Source organism: Terrapene carolina, unplaced genomic scaffold (assembly GCF_002925995.2).
Source record: "Terrapene carolina triunguis isolate 2854851 unplaced genomic scaffold, T_m_triunguis-2.0 Scaffold55, whole genome shotgun sequence".
Lineage (NCBI taxonomy): Eukaryota > Metazoa > Chordata > Testudines > Emydidae > Terrapene > Terrapene triunguis.
The window spans coordinates 2,245,236-2,263,531 of record NW_020664406.1 but is presented as its reverse complement, the minus strand read 5'-3'; the positions used below and the strand labels follow the sequence as shown (position 1 = coordinate 2,263,531).

Genomic DNA, 18,296 nt, shown 5'->3' with positions numbered 1-18,296 from the left:
AATTGTTCCAGTTACATGGCTGGCTAATAGAAAAGAGAGCAAAATCTAATCTCCCTCCTCCCACACACTAAATATAAACAATATTCGTATATTACCCAATACTATTCTTGTCATGCACGTTCAGGATACATGTGTGGACCAGACCACAAGGAAGGAAGGAGGGAAGAAACAAACAAATAGCAGTCATGGCTCAACAGTCTAGGACTAGAATGGGGATGTTGTGGGTGTGGTACACTGGCAGATCTATGTGGGAAGTTGGTTTTCAGCCAGCACTATCCCTCCTTAGCATAAATTCAACATTCATACAAAACTTTAAAAGGAAAATAAAGTTTTTATAAAATAAAACCCATTTTTGAAAACAGTGCTGTAGAAAACATTTTGGAGCTATGAAAATGTAAATGTACAGCCACTGTAATAACCAAGCATGTTTTTATACATTTTTCTAGATAACACATATCATCATCTGACAATGGGGAAGAAATATTTCAAGAGCTTTACTTACTTGGGATGCGTGAATTCGTCAATGAGGACAACCTTTTCCACCAAGTCTCCTCCAATGGTTCGGACTAAATCATAGAAGTCATTTTCAGAGTATTTCTCAGAGGGCAGCCAAAAGGAGATGTCATTTATCACAGGAGGATATTTGCTGAGAGGCTAAAAAATAAAATATATGTATATATACACATCTATATAAATGCTTGATTTGGATAGAGATACTTAAAATTCTATTTTATGCTTGTAATAACATGTAAACTAAGCTTTCATAGAGTTAATTCCTTCAAATTTTGAAAACTTTGTGCACTGTTTTTAGAAGCACAAACTGAATTGTCAAGCAGCTAAAGTGCAATTCTAAGCTGAAAAGCTAATCTCTCAAAATGGCATTGTGGGGTTCCAATGTTCATTGTCTCAGTGCCTCCTTTGCTCAGTTCACAAGTAAAAAGATATTTCTTCTAGCTGCCATTTCCGCAAACTCATTCAACCTTAATTCCTTCTTGCACATCACCACTAGCAACCAAGGCTCTGTAAGGCAAACAATGCAGGTACACTGTGCAACCCTTCCCTATCTTTAATGAGATTGAACAGGCGTACTCAAAAAATAAAATATGGCTCTGAAGTTAGAATAAACATTAATTCTGCTAATTACTTGTGAGCAGGAATAGAATTCATCTGCCCCTTTCCTAGATGTGTTGGTTCTGCAGGTCTAACAGCTCTACGTCTAACTACATAAGAACAGGTCTACCTACTTAAGAGTAGTAAGAACTTATTTTTGTCACTTTAGTCAACATTTATGACCTTTAAACACATAGATGGAGCAGATCTGTTCAATAAGAGGAGGCCATTTCATCACAGTAATTTTCAAGGTAGAATCAGTTTAAAGATTTACACAGTTCTTTTCACATATTCAAAAGATACTTATCACATTCATGCATAACATTTCCATGTAGTGTATTTTACCGTGTTTATCTCATTTATCTTCTGTAATGTTTATGTTTATCTTCTGCAATGTCTAATTTAATGCTAAAACAGTCTGATTTACAGTTCTTGGTGCATTCTTATTTGTAGACAAAGCAAAGAACATGTTTAGACTCAAAAAATGGGGGTATCAGTTAATTTTCTCTATTGGTTTTAGTTACAATAAAACCCTTAAGATTAAAAAAATACAGACTATTTTTAAGATAATTAATATTTTCATAATCATTACAATATGTTCTCTAAGCATGCAGTGGTAAATGTGTCACCTTTGCTGTAGACTAGAAGACCCTGTCTCATGATCTAAGTAGTCAGGAGAGCATGCCCTGATATTTTCAAGATCACAGAGGGAGGAACAAAATGAGGCCAATGTTTACATGCACTGGACTTTTAAGGCCCAAGCCAAAGCCCACTGAAGTCAATAGGCTTTGGACCTGGCCCTTAATGAGATTTTTTTCTTTAAATCAATCCTTATTTTGAACAAAAACCAGAACCAGACAGCAGTAGTTCTCTTCTCCTATTCCTGCTTAACTTTCTAATTATTTGTATTACCATAGCACTTAGGAGCCCTAGTCACAGACAGGATCCCATTGCGTTAGGTGATGTACAAACACAGAACAAAAAGACAGTCCTTGCCCAAGGGACTTACAATCTAAGTACAGGACAAGAGACAACAAACGGATACAGATAGAGGACTGCAAGTAAACAGTGAGACAATATTGGTCAGCATGGTAGGTAGTGGTCTCTGTATACTAGCAGACTAACTGTTGTCAAGTTTAATGTAGGAATCAAGCAAAGGAGATTTTTGAGGATGAATTCAAAGGTGGATAATGAGGTAGCTTCACTGCTGTTTGCACGGAGTGCTTCTAAAGCATCTTGGGCAACATGGGAGAAAACACAAAGCTGTTTGTTTGAAAATGTAACAAGTGGGCAGTGGGGGCTACCATCACAAGGTGATGGGAGGCAAGCGTCTTATTTCCTGCCTTCCCACTAAAACGTTGCATCTTACATATATACAGGATCTTTGCGTACTACAAGGGTAAATTGCTTTTCTTATTTTGTTTATACAAATTCAACAATTCATATGTAGGCATTGGTCCGTACAGTACATTATCTCAATAAAAAATGTATTCTATGATTGGGAATGTTTTATGATAGAACAGTGAAATCCTAAGTGAATACCTGATAGAGCAATAAACCTGTTAGTAGGACAAATTTACAGTGCCCAGATTTATACAAATCCTGTTACGTACAGTGTAAACCTTTCAATGAATATCTGATAAGAAATATAGTGCAAGTTTTAAATTAATAACCCCCGTGAATCAAACTGTGAATCACAAATGATTATCCAACTTGTTACATGAATAAACTTGCCAAACAAATTCATCTCCTGTATACCAATTTCAAAACTCCACACAATAAAGCCATCATACAGGAGCTCTTGAGACAATACCAACTCTAAATGAATAAAAGGAATACACCTCTTACACCACAGCCAGAGCTGTGGATGTTGGAGACACCCTAGACTTACTGTGTTAATACAAAGTTAACGAACATTATGTTGTTAAAGATACCAATGTGATAGGACTCCTGTTTTAATATATTTCCCTCTCACCCCGCAAGTTACATTACATTACATTCTCCACTACCAAAGAACCATAGCAACTTATTGAACTAATTTCAAGGTATTTAGGGACTAATCCAAAATGCATCGAAGTCACAACTCTGTATCAGGTCCTTTATTTTGAGACAAGCAGGAGACTTGCCTGGAATAAATACGAACACAATCTGCAGTTAATCCAGATGGTAGCTATGTATTTCATGCTTAGAAGTATGATGTTAAACAGCGATACTGCAAAAAATACATATAAATGCTGTTCATTAATGCCCTGAATCTGAAAGGTGCTGAGCACCCCCAAATCATGCTCAAGTCTTTTGCTGTTGATTTCAGTGGAAGCAGGATTGGACTATTAATATGGAGCACTACTATTCCCAGCTAAACTCAGACTTACAAGGCCAGATCCTTCAAAAACACTTGAGAGTAACCTTACTCATGTGAGTAATGCCGCTGAACTCAATGAGACTATGTACATAGTAAAGCTACTCATGGACATAAACATTTACAGGATCTGCATTACCAACTCTCCAGGAAAACTAAATGTATCCTAAATGTATCCTTGGAGAATTAATCAAACCATGAAATTATTGCATTAGACTAACAAATGTATTATTATTTTTTTAAACAGAGCTGGAAAGAGTATTAGCCTTTTATCTCCAAACAGACAAATATAGTTTAAACACTATCAAATAGTTAACAGATACCTCAATGCTCCTTAATATTTTGGTAAAAGGTATTCTTTTACTCAGGCTTACAATATAGAAAACTCCAGTATGTTTGTTCAAAGATAAAAGGCAATAGTCTTATATTCTTGTCACTCTTTGCCACCTGACTGCAGTCAATGGCACTGGATAGGTATGAAGTCAGTGCCCAATTTGGTTCCAAATGTGGACTACCTAGTTCAAAAGTGCAGTTGGTTAAATAGTTGTAAAACTAGATGGTAGGACACTATCCCCACCCACAAATGGTGGACATATAAAAGGACAGTCCTAGATTTTTTAACTGGGAACCTAAAATTAGGCTCTTAAATCCATATTTAGACACCTAAGTAAGTGACCTGAATTTCAAAAGTGCTGAGCGCCCAGCAATTCCCAATAGCATCCATAGGCCCTGTTGCATCCAGATGTGCAGGTTCATTAACTGAGATACCACAGAATCTCAAATCCTTGTTATTTTATGAGACTGTGGTTTTTTTGTGTGTGACTTAGCACAAAACCCTGAACTGGCTGGCAAACGAGTGGTTTCCTTTACTCCCCAAATACATGAGAGGAGGCCATCTAACCTGTTTTCCCTTTTACCTCCCCCCCAGTCCTTCAAGACCCAGGCGAGAAACGCAAATGAGCCTCACACCTCTTGAAAATGCTAGAGGGGAGCCATTCTTCCTCTTGCAAAAAGGCAGCAAAATAAGCAGAGGATCCTAGGGAAAAGGTCACAAGGGGGAAATGCTGGAACCTCCTCTGTCACCCTAGAGACAGGTGTCGGAGAAAAACAGAGTTCTCACTCCTTTGGTTGGGTGCAGCAAGTCAGATACTTTATTATCTCTAGCAATTGCATGGAGGGAGAGAGCTAAACAGGTCTCTCTTCAGACAAACAATTACAGCAAGCATTTATACTTTTTGTTACAAACAATAATGTGCAACAGCTGCATTTTGTTTATACATAGGTCATCCTGATATCTTATTTTTCTTACCAATTTAAACTATAGTCTACATTCCATACTCATCTAACTCAAGGTTGCAACAACTTCTCACACAGTTCTTTCCCACTCGCCTCACACAATCCTCGCTTCTACAAATCTCGCGTTATTAGGGTTACAGCTTAGCCTGACAATTGCTCACAGAGGGGACTGTTTGCATTGAAATCCCCTTCAAATCCCTGTCAGTTCTTTCTCTACTTCCACACAGGGATGTGGGAAGTCCTTTACCAAACTTTTCCACACTTCAAAAGATGAGCAAAGGGTTAGAGGTGAGGAGGTTCTTGTATCCAGACTAATTTGCCCCTCTGTAACATTTATAACTGAGTACTTCAATGTTCATAACTTACAAGAAAAATATGCTTTTTTCTAATCCAAAAAGAAATAAAATTGTAGTACGCTGCACAGCTTGTGGGGGCAAGTGTTCCTTCAGCTAATAAAACCAAGAAGGAAATTCCAACCAAAGAAAGTTCTCTTCAGAGCTTTTCCTAAACCCAATGTTCCTTCCGTTTTCAGGTTCAAGGCAAACAATAGTCCCAAACTCCCTTTCCTCAAGGTTTAATAGAAATTGACAGTTGTCTCAGTGGTTTTATCTGCAAACCCCTCGACACTGCTGTTTGACTCTTGATTGCCTCTTCCTCCTCCCTCGATATACTCCAGGCAGGTTTCCTCAGAAGCTAATGGGCTCCAGTAGCTTCTAAGCTAAGCCCTGCTTGCTAACCCTTGCCTCCCAGTTTTAAATGCCAAGGTTTCTTGATGCAGTTCCTTCCTGACAGTCCCAGGACACAGATAAGTACTAGGCCCTGCCACATACCCCACATATGAACTTTTTTTGTTTTTAAGATTTGAGAGTAACTTGAGAGGCCTGAGAAACTGTAGAACCATTTGCAGAACATGGTCAGACATTTTTCAGGATTACTATACAGCTCTGGCGATGCACTGCAAACCACAGTTGCCAACTTTCATGTAGTAAATAAGCACCTCGACTTTCACAATAAGCCAAAAAACAAGCTAATCCCATTTCAAAACAAGGCCAAAACAAGCTAATCCCTAAGAACCCCAACACCCTATGTGACTAGATCACCCTGGTGTGCAATCTGGGACTGTGGTGGGCCGACTCTCTCACCCCCTTGCCCCTGCTTGCCCCTGCCTGCCAGGAGCTGATAAAAAAAAAGAAGCAACAAGCTACAAGGAAAAACTAGCCAGCAAGCAACTCACAAGCCAATGAAGCCAAAAATAAGCCCAATTTCTGCATTTTTTTTGCGGGTTCGGCATGTCTGCTGCAAACTCTATGCTATTTCCTTTCCCCAGTCGACATTTTTCTATATAATGACCTTTATAGTTGTGCTATTTTAGATTATCTCTACACACCTCCATTTTCAAATATTACAGCACATGTACCTTACACACTTTTCAGTAGTCTCAGAAAACTAGATAAAACTAGATACATGACTACATTATCCACAAGGTATTTCCAAGGAATACTGCAAATACCTGAGAAAACATTATGTAATTAACCAGGCAAAATTGGAAAGTATTTAAGGGTGAGCATTGAATTATTAAATACAATAGACGCTTTTGAGGATCTATGCCCAATGATACATGTTTACAGTTAGAGATCAAGAACAACAATAAACCATAAATCATTTTCTGGCTGCCCTCTAATAAAAAATAAACAAAATGCATCTTAACACTGCAGCTACGTGCATGGTACTTACTGTCATATGAAATGGGGAACTGGGCATCCTGCTCTGCCAACCTGTAAAGTATATCTACCTATACTTATTAGGTATATCTGATATACCTAACCACCTTGGCGACTAAGTACCAAATGCAAGTCCTTAGAGCCTCTAACGTCACCAGATCTGCAGGAGAAACCTGGTGATGGATTCAGGCTACGGGAATCACGTGCTGATCACAAGGGTACTCTCTGCTTGTTCGAACAGAGCAGGATCCGCCAACTAAACTGAACCAAGATTTCCTCCAGTCATATAAAAGAGAAGCCTCACAAGATACTACTTTACTTACAAAAGAGAAAGACCTGCATATGGTACCTTCCTGTCCTTGGGGAAAATGCTGTCTGAGAACAAAGAAGGGTTAGTGCTAGGAGTGAAGATGACACATCAGTACCAATAACCAATATTTCATCCTAGCTTAAAACTCTAAAAAGCTGGTAGCACTGCACAGTTTTTGCCCAATGCTTTTCACAAATATTTTGCATTAGTATTATATGTTTTTCCAAATACAGTGATCAAACTGCAGCATGCTGAGGGGAACAGGAGAGGAACTTTTTGATACGGTGTTTCACTAAAATTCTCTCTCTTAGCTCCTGCGGAGACAAAATGACACCACGAAAGAGTCACAATGAACTGTAAATTGAAAAAGTGGGAAAAAAGCTTAACTTGTATTTTAACAGCTGTGACACAAATACGATTTTAATGCACCAAAAACTGGGTTAGCAATTCCACAACAGTCAAACTATTAAAAAAGCCAACTGTGTTTTACTGTCATCTCTGTTCTAGCCAGAAAATAAATAAATGAAAACTATCAGCATTATTGCGACCACAGCTTTAATAGTCCTGCATTGCCTGTATTTTGGAGAAATGTACATAAACTGCATAGGGTTTTAATGTGACATAATATTCTCACGCCTGTAACAGATAACCCTTTCTCAATACATTCAGTGCTGAAGCTACACCAATCCACTGTTATGGTTGGAAATTTACACCCACAACAGACATGAAATTCAAATTTGCAACTGTAGCTTGATCCATTTGCACATACGGTAGTATTCTGTATTAGTGAATATGCTGTTAAATTTATGCTTTCATATTTATGCCCAACGTAGCCAATTTACAGTTGCTGCAGAAAGCATAACTTTGCATTTCTCGGCTGTCATGGGTGTAAATTCCTAGTCATAATGTTCCATTAAGGGAGGGTCCTCCCCCCATCACATTTCACTTTCTTTTTTATATTCCAGTAAAGAGGTAAAAGTACAAACAAGCAAAAAAAAATTGACGTCACAGACAAATATATACAGTATGGCCCTGGTCCTGCAAAATACCTTCAATTCCCAGTAACACTCAGCACCTTGCAGGATCAGGCCATTTTCCAGCATACAACCTGAGTTATTTCGCTGACCACACCATTACCCATTCAAATCAATGCTTGAGAATACTGTGGGCTAGACTGTGGAATTTAACCAACAGGCTGGATTTGGGGGTAGCACACTGCTTTACTCTCCCAGAAGGAGCTCTGGGAGAGACTGTGCTTCTAGAGGCAGGATCCCACACTGAGGAACCCAGATGTAGGGGGAGCAGACATGATGTACCATCTTTGGATGGTGCAGTTTGTTCCCTCCTCAGCACACCTGTGCAGCTTTCCTTATAGCAAGGCCCAGGCACAACCTACCCTATATTTGAAGGTCTGCTATATGAGGTACATGCAGGGGCGGCTCTATGTATTTTGCCACCCCAAGCACGGCAGTCAGGCGGCTTTCGGTGGCATGCCTGTGGGAGGTCCGCCGGTCCCACGCCTTCTGTGTACCCGCCGCCGAACTGCTGCCGAAACCACGGGACCGGGGGACCTCCCGCAGGCATGCCGCCGAAGGCAGCCTGACTGCCGCCCTCATGGCAATCAGCAGGCTGCCCGCCGCGGCTTGCCGCCCCAAGCACACGCTTGGTGCGCTGGTGCCTGGAGCTGCCCCTGGGAACATGAATACCAAAGAAGTGTTTGAAAAACAATTAAGTGTGACAAACACCCTTTTTACTGTGCTCTGACAACTCCACCAAAGCCAAAGGAAATGTCACCAATTTTCCCCAGTTTACTTCATTTTTCGGCCAAGAACAAGCATAGTGAATGTAGTCTGGGCCAGGGAGCCCAGCCCACAGTGGAGAATGGGGGCATGGGGCAGATGGACTACAACTTCTAGGCGGTTTGGCAGCCGTATTATCAAGTCAAAATTTTCAGTTTTTTATTTTTTGCTGAAAAGTTGAAAATTTCCATGGAGACACCCCCATTTTCAACCCAGCTCTGTTCATTACAAATGCCAGGGACCCCAGACATAGTTTTAGTACTTGGTGGCTGATCAGAACTTTTGATTCCTAAGCTGCTTTTAACAACACACAAAAAATGCTGACACTGCCCTTCTGTCTCAGATGAGAACGCAAATTAAAGCCAGATCCTACCACAACAAGCATTTGTCTGTTAATTCGGTTACTGATTTGAATGCCAATATTCACCAACACGTTGCATCAATCAAACAATATCCAGGTTTCCATTCCATTTATAACAGTTAATATCCCCCTGACTTGGGTGATACAGAGAAGGGAATGTCAGATTCCCCTCCTGAGATCAATACCCTGAAGAACAATTGCACATTTGGCAGCAAGGGCTGATTTGTTTGTCAGCAGCAGTCCACACAATTAAAGCAACGTTGGATTACAAATAGCTGCTGCTTCTGATCTTGGCAAACACTTTTTTTTTCTTTTTTTTTTTCATTTTTTCCCTCTCCATACAAAAAAATAAGGAAATATTTTGTGGTTATGAATCAGCGCTCAGTACCTTAGCCACAACACTGCCTCCTCCCCAGGTGAGGTAAGTCTTAGCAGGAGAAGCTACCAGATACAAGGGCTTTTTGAAAGTAAGAGTTGATAACATGATGATATCGTATATCAGGCTCCCTGCAGGTATAACACAGGAGAACATTTAAAAAGATGTGTTCTGTTTAGGCTCCTAGGTTTCCAACTAACTTCTTCCCATCCCATTCAGCCACCTACTCCATTGCTGCTGAAATAATCACAAACAGCAGGAAACAAATACATTCTTGTTCTTTTGTCACAATGAAACCCAAACCTAACAACAGCAAACAGCACCCTTCCCGAACATTGATGCGGTTATGGTTCATTACAGAAGCAGCCACCTAGCTTAGAGGAGGTGGAAAGGGCAAGTGGTGTTCAATATGACATTGAAGGATTAACATGTGGAACAACTGAAGGGAAGTTCAAAGTGTTATAGATGAGTATATCTCAGCAGCTCCAGCCTGCCTGAACCACAGCAAGGACCGACAAGAAGAATGGTGCTCTAGCAGAACTCAGATGCGTAGTCAGTGGGGCCGGTAAACACTGAAGAGGAGAGGGCAGAATGCACAAACCTATGAGATATCAGGGAAGGCTGCGCTCCTAAAACTGAAGGCTGTAGAGCCGAAACAATATCTTACTGTACTAAGCACCCGTGCATGTTTGTCATTCTAGACAGAACATAGTAAATATACCTTTTTAAATGGTGTGTTTAGATAATATTTTAACATGTGGCTATCTGGGAAAAAATGTGACAAATTACAGAAATAGTCTGAGAAAAAATAGCTGCTGCCCGGCTGTCAACTATCTGTCTTTAGACACAGAAGAGAGAAGTCACTTTTTCCTTGAAAATTCTGTATATTAAAAAATAGTAATAGCCCTCTCCCACATATAACCCACAACAGACCAGTCTTCACACCCACGTATGAACCATCCTTTCTGATCCATGGTAAGCCATTTAATAACTTAAAACGTTTATGAGATTAATAATCATAACAACTGGAAAAGGAAGGTAAGGTACAGTATTCATACCACCACATGGACACAGGCACCCATGGACAGATGCTGTGCATCTTGGCAAAGCACTGCACAAAACAGAAATCTAAAACACTGTCTGACCTGGGAGCTTCTGCTTGTCACAGCAATTAAGGCGTTTAATATTTTAAAAGTAAAACTGTTCCCCAGCTGTCATTTCAGGGACCAGCACAAACACACACACAAAATAACACAATGGGGGGAACAATTCATACTTTTTACTGACAAGTACGTATTAAAAATCCTTACAGTGTATTAATGTCAAGTTCATGTTGGCACAAGAGTAGAACATACAGAATTAAAGTTCAGTTATAATCTGAAGAGAGGCTGGGAAAATGGCATTGTGGCATTCCATAATTATTGTGCCTCTGACTCCAGTTCAAATTTGCTCAGCCTGCCCATAAGAAAGATGGGTTTGCCAACTGCCGTCCCTGCAAACTCAACCTGGCATCTAGAAGTTCTTCCCTGCTTGTGCATTGTCACCAAATATAAAATATTCTGCAGGCCAAATTAGACCCCGTGTGACAACTATGAACTGAATTCAATGGAGTTACTCCAGATTTACATCTGTAAATTGTTTGGTGTAAATAAAAGCAGAATTTGACGCACAGCCTATAAAGGGAATTTTTAAGAAGCTGGGCATTGAAAGTACATGAGTTGTGTCATATCCTGATTTGGCTTCAAGGAATTTATTATTAATAACAACCGAGACAACAATAATAATACCACCCAGCCCTTCACCTAGCACCTACCACTTTTCAATTAAGAGTCATCCTTTCCTGATACTTAGAGATTCAAACTTTGTTACCATTAAGGGCCAACCACACAAAGTGTAGATATGGGTACAAAACCTAGTAATTTTCTAAAATAAGGGCATGAACCCTCAATTTTCTGCACAAGTGCAGTCCCACAGAAGTCAGTGGGATGAAGTCCTAAGCGCCCAAACACTTCACAAGTTATATAGACTTTCTGCAATGAGATCCTGGGCAATTGTCTAATCACACTCTCCTGTTGCTTGTGGCTCTGAGAATGAGCTTAAATAGGAGTTGAGAAAGTCCATAACATTGCAGGCTATTGTGCGTTTCTAAAGTTAGTTGAAATAAACATAGTGCTCATATTCATTACACTATTTTAAACAATCATTTTGTTACTTTAAAAGTTAAATTTAATCAAACTTGTTACTGTTTTACTTCTCTGAATGCAAAAAGCATCTTGTTTTTTAAACAGATCTCTAGGGTCAGATAATTCAAAAAGCTGGATGGACTTTAGGGAACTTTCCACATACAAAAAAATCACTTCTGTTTCTACTACAAAGTCATTTTTATACTCTAGTAAGTTATAAACAATTGAAGGGGGAAGGGAATAGAGGGGTATACATAAACGAAAGGGCCAGTTTAACCTTAACTAACGCATCAACATTATACTGTATACAGCACAGAAATACTCACACGCACCGCTGCAATATACACACACAGTGCTCTTTCAGAAAACTTCCCAAGAGCAGTAGCCAACATGCAAAGTGTCACAGTTACATTACTAGTCAGAGGACATTTAGTGAAAGTAAAATTAGTCTTTTGGAACACCAAGCAATGTTTCAGTTACAGATATTTTAACCTTATACTTTTAAAAAAAATTCAAATCAGTTGTTGGGGCCAGTATAAATGAACATCTTGATGTGAATAGAGGGGCACCAGCATGTTAATGACATTCACAGGTGACATTGAACTAGAAGGCGTTTGAATATCACTAAGGACAGAGGGGTTCCAGAGAGATTATAAATATGTCCAGAAAAATCAAAAACAAAATAAGATTCAATTTGAAAATATGTCGGGGGGGGGGGGGAAATATTTTGAAACACAGATAGTTCAATAAGAAAGAAAGCTGGAAAGCAATAATGCAGAAAGAATCTTAGCGGGATAGCGGCCAGCAAATTATATACAAGTCTGAAATGTGAAACAGCTGTAAAAAAGCTCTGGTTCTACACTTCATACCAAGGGGGTATACAGATAGAGAGGAGGGAGGCGACAGTCCCTCTCTAGACATCACAGGTGAGAGTATACTGGCGATACTACTATCAGGTCAGTAGGCAGCCCAGTTACAGAAGGATACTAACAAACTGGCTGGTGTTAAGACGAGGGAAGCAGAGATGGTTAGGGACCAGGAGGAACTGACTTCTGAGGATAGGTTTAAAACTCAGCTTGTTACAGCACTATAAATTGTTCTGTATCTCCCTCTCCACAGCATATCCACAATGCAGTGAATGTCTACCCAACCCCCTCCCAATGAAATTCCCTACTACAACCAGGATCTCCCTTCTAACCTATGGCCCACCAACCACCACCCAAATTCAAATAAATAAATAACATTTTTAGTATTTGTTAACTACTGGTCATGTGCTCAGTGCTGGGCAAAGCAAAAATAAACAGCCCATGCCATGGGACAGGCAAGACTAACAGGTGACTTAAAATTCCCTCCCCCATCTTCTCAGTTTCTTACAAACCTCTTGAAAATGTTGGGATCGAGAAGACGTTTGACAAGGGCTCCTCTGGCAACATTAGCTCTACCACCTGAACATATACATTCTGTTCATGTGCCTTTCTCTTAGGCCAGTGGTTCCCAAACTCCAGTCTGAGGAGCACTTACGGTCTGCAGAGCTAGTTGGTTATATGATTCTAGCTCTCCTCCTGGCTTCAAGCAGCTAAATATCATTAAAAGACAGCTACAAGCATATCCATACTTTTCTAATATTATTTGCCCATTTAAGCAATTGCTGTGGGATCATATGCAGTCACAAGTGGCAGGGGAGGTAGCTCTCCCAGTAGGGAAGGGGGTATGAAATGGAATGGACTCTCTCTTTCTCAGAAGCTAATCTCTGGGGACAAATTCTGGTCCCTAAACACAACTAAGTAAATGGGATTTCCATAGAGGTATGGGAGAATAAATCATAGAGCCACAGGATTAGAAGGGACTGCAAGGGTAATCTAGTCTAATCCCCTGCCAGGATGCAGGATTTGTTGTGGCTAACCATCTAAGACAGATGGCTAGCCAACCTCCTTTGGAAAACCTCCAACGAAGGAGCTATCACAACTTCCCTAGGCAGTGTGTTCCATTGTCCTACTATTCTTACAGCTAGGAAGTTTTTCATGAGATTTAATCTAAATCTGCTATGCAATGAAACAGAATCCTTTCCCCGCCTGGCCGAGTGTGAGCATAAGCTGCCCTGGAGCTGCTACTGAACCAGCTCCATACCTACTGTACCCCTCTCCATGGGAGTACTGACTAATGGCTAGAGATTGCCTTCTGCACATTGTCTCCACAGGCCGTCCCGCACAAAGAGAACTGCACTGGATCCATTGCAATTGGGTAGAAGGCAACCAGGGGTGGGAAAAGGTGCATAAAAAGCAAACAGTTAAGCAAGAAATATCATATACATATAATGTAAGTCTCAGACCTGGACTTTTCTAAGAACTACTTATCATACCTGGGGGGAGCTGGCAATTGGTTGATATACTCAGTAAAAACCCAATTTATCAGCAGATACTACGGGTCTGAGTTTAAGAGGTGCTGAGCACCTGCAGCTTCTACCAAAGTCGATGGTAACCTGGGGTCAGCATCTCTCAGGTTCAGATGTCATATTTTCTTGTTTTTCTTGTTTTGGTACCTACTTTTTCTTGTTATGCTTAATAACAACCCCGAGATAAATCGCTCAGTGGGATAAAACATTGCACTTATCAACAATTCCCATCAGAGCTTTATATATAAATAAAAAATGCAAGTCTTAGAACACTGACTTAAGCAACAGGAAGACAGTCTTTTAAATATATAGCTTAACAATATAAACAAATCACATCCAACATTTTATTTTAACTCAGAAGAAAAATATCATTGGGCACATTCTGTTGAGAACATTTCCTTTTCCACTCATTACGTTCCACCAATTTGGAGAGCGGTTTTCTAAGCAGTAGCTTCTCCACAACACCCAAGCGGGACTTGCACCAATAGTCCGTGGACATCCGAATATGCAGGAATTACTGCACCAAGAACCCTGTGGCCAAATGCAGCATGTGTAGAAGCTCCTCTATGCCCTCTAGCAAGCTGTAATGTTTAAAAAAAACCAGCACAGAGATTTCCAAGTGATGGTGCAACATATTTCCTTGACAGATGCAGCTTTACACAATGCCCTGGACATTGCTGTAGCTCTAGTGGAATGAGCCTTTCTAGTAAATGGGAGGAAAATGCCCCCATCCCTGTAAGCCTCTCAGACACGAGCTGATCTGTATTGCTTAGGAAATGTTACTATATATGGTGCCATAAGATCTATGCTTCCTAAGGCTCGTGGCCTGAGCATATCAGTGATGGCTCTGAAATACTAATGGGGATTTCCAGCGCCACTAGAATGGCTACACTTCTTCCTCTGTTTGGGGGGAAGCTTCAAAACTAATAGCAAAATGTTTTGTCATTAAAAGAAAGTCCAGCCTAAGAAGCTGTAAGTGAAGGAAAGCAACTAAACTGACAGTCTTCACTTTTTTTCTCTTATTTAAAAGGTGGGGGGAAAGCCTTTCTAATTTCCTTTTAGAAGGAAGACGAACATTCCTAAAGCAATGTCCTTGTTTCCCTCAAAGTGACATAGAAATCTAGAGTCCTCTTAACCCAACAACACAACAGGGCAAAAAAGTGCATGAAGTGAATAAAATGTTTTTATGATCAACAACAAAATCTAACAAAAGTATAAATGTTACGTGCTCCCTCCCCCCTTTATGAATAAACAGAACCTCTGAACGCCAGAGCTAACAGGTTTTTCCATTCTACTTTTCAAAGCACCAACAGGAAAATGGGTTCAATATTACCGTATTAGGAGAATATGTTTAACTTGGAAACAAATAAGCCAACTAGACTTTAAATCTGTGTGAAGGTGCTACAGGATGGAAGTAATCAATGGTAATTAATTTATTTATTTTTAAGTGAAATTGCAAACAATCCCTCTCCAGTCTACAAGATCCTAGGTTTTTATTTTTTTTACGTTTTGTTCCCTGCAGTGACTACTAAGTGTCACTTGTACCACATTCCAGAATGACAAAGGAAACAGGAGAAGGGTATTACAATATTGATATAGCTTCTTTTTTCCCCATACCATGCCTTTGTTTGGCTTTTCTCTGTAGCCTAATTCTTATTCTGATCAGAGAAGAAGTAGCTGAAAACCAGATTTTTATTAACACCATATACATCCAACGGTGCTCATGCCCACACCTACATCCATACAAACATATGCACGATCCCCTCCCATTTTCTAATGATACCTTTCACAGCTGAGCTGCTGTGGCTAATCATGATGATTGAATGGGATTTGTGGATGGATATTAGAGCACTCTTTATCAAAAGCTCTTTGCAAGATGTATTTTTGTGTAAAATGCTTCCACAAATGTTAAAATAGCCATCAAGTAAACTCATCTTTGATAGAATCCAAAATACCCTTCTCCCAGAGCATGGGTAAAAGGAACATAGAGTGGTATTAAAAACTCTCTCTCTTTCTTTATTTTATAATGTATATACATGCACACACATACATCTAAATAAATTCACATCTCTCTCTATATATATATATATGTTTATTCACAAATGAAATATCTATGCACACACACATATATAAAATGTATCATTGATAGTACTATTATTATTATTGTGGTAGCACTTACGGGCTCCAAACCAGAGATCAGGGTCCCATTGTGCTAGGCAATTTACAAACACAGAACATAAAGAGCGTACAATGTAAAGGTACGTCTACACTTACGGCAACGTGTACAGCATGGTCACTGCATGCCCAGCTAGCACAAGTATAAACAGCAGTATAGACGATAAAGCACAGCTTAGTAGAGGGCCCTACATGCCAAAACCTCATGGTATATACCCAACACAGCTCTCTACACGCACAAACAGTGCCGCCAATGTCTAACATTGTTATTTTTACGCGCCCCCTCCCCTCCCCCCCCCGCCCCCGCCAGAGCCTTTCCCCGCCTAAGTGAAAGGCTCTGGTAGTGGGGTAAGGCTCTGGCAGTGGGGAGGCAGCAGGGAAAGGTTCTGGCATCTTTCTGCTGCCAGGGCCTTTCCCTGCTGCCACCCCCCGGCAGAGCCTTACCCTGCCGCAGTGAAAGGCTCCAGCAGCGAGAAACTGCCAGAGCATTTCCCACTGCTGGAACCTTTCCTTGCTACGTGTAACTACGCACCACAGTGACAAGTGTGGACACAGCCTGATATTCACTGTGGCATGCAGCTGTACTGTACATGCCATCGCAGGTGTAGACATCGCCTAAGTATAAGATCAGAGACAACAGGCAGATACAGAAAACAGATTGGGAGAACACAAGATAACAATGGAGCAATTACGAACAGGAGTGGAAACAGAAGCTCACAGAGGTGAAGTGACTTGCCCAAAGTCACACAGCAGCTCAATGACAGGGCTTGCAATAGAACCCAGATGCTACGCTGAACTCCGGGTGCAATCCCTTATCCACTAGACTGGAATTTATTCTAGTAAGAATTGACATAAAATGTTACAGGCCCACCAGTACCACAGGAGACTTTTCCACATACCCATGCCTTTATAGAGAGTAATGAACTTGTCCCTGAGAAGTGCTGAGCACCTGACTCCCACTGAAATCAATAGTAGTTGGTACTCAGAGCCTCTTGCAATCAGCCCTAAATCTATTATTATTTTAAAACTCTGTGTTTATCCCATCATCTGATAATAATTTAAAATGAGTTTTTAACATATTGCTGATGGAAATTGCTCCATGGTTTATTTAAGCACTTTGTCCATCTATTATGCTTCGCTATTTAGGATGTTATAAAGACGGGGTTGATGCATTCTGCAGCAAAATTATTCATTTGTGAGCTATTTGTTTTAAAGAATCTCAACTAGTCAAACTATGAATGTCTGAGGTTTAGAGATCAGACAGCACTGCAGTACATTTATTTATAAAGCTCCTTTAAGCTTTTGCTAAGTACCCATTTAAGAAGTAGCAGTCGTACTGTTGTTTGGTTACATTTGCTTTCACCTTAAAAAAATACAAGTAGCAGAATTATATGACTTAAAATAAATCTGTCTATTGCATCAGTCCATCTGCAATACTACAGTGAATGTGTCAGCACTGGAATTGTTCATTCCTTTTTTCTTGACCTTATTATTTTGAGGGGAAAAACACTGTTGAACTGAAAATTCTATTAGGGCCATATAGCCTCTACTTTTTGTGTAAAGATACACTGAAAGGAAGTTCCTAATGGTATGTCCCAGATTACTGGGGATCTCTTTAAATTGATATTGAGGGATGTAATTATTGGGCTTATTTATCATGTCTGCATTTTATGAGTATTCACCCAGTAATGACTAAACAGCTAATATCTGGATCCAGAATGCTCTGGGCTGAGGGTAAAATCTGGAATGGATAATCTTGGCTCAGTTTCTTCTGTTATTGTTCAAAAGTCCTTGTCAGGAATCTGGAGGGGATATGTACGGGATATTATACTTAGCTGCAAAGATTTGAAGCCAGGTATACTGCCCTGGCACCCCAAATATGGAGGACTATGGAGGCACAGAAAAAAATATAGCCAAAACCTGTGTCCTGGGGTCTCCCCTAGCAGTTGCTGTGCTGTCCCTAGCCCCCCATAGTAGGTAGTACAACTGTGACCTTTTTGATAGGAATCAAAGAGAATGTAGTGGAAGTTTCTGCTGTTTAGAACAGTAGTAACTTACAAGTAGAGCCCTACAAATCCGTGGGTATCTGCTTTATAGGCGTGGACCATTTTGGTGGATAGCAGCGCGGATGTGGATACCAATTTTGTATCCGTGCAGGGTTCTGTTGGTATGAGCCGGACAGGCAACTGTGTGGAACTGCGGCACGGATCCTCC

General features: G+C 40.3%; 1 protein-coding gene across 1 annotated transcript in view; it reads right to left on the bottom strand.

Annotated features, from left to right (window-relative positions):
• LOC112118941 (phenylalanine--tRNA ligase, mitochondrial) overlaps window positions 1-18,296 on the bottom strand; it is a 377,335-nt gene that overhangs the window by 118,423 nt on the left and 240,616 nt on the right. The window contains exon 7 of the mRNA XM_026658826.1: window positions 503-654. Within this exon, the coding sequence (XP_026514611.1) occupies window positions 503-654 (152 nt within the window). The remainder of the gene's footprint in view (window positions 1-502; window positions 655-18,296) is intronic.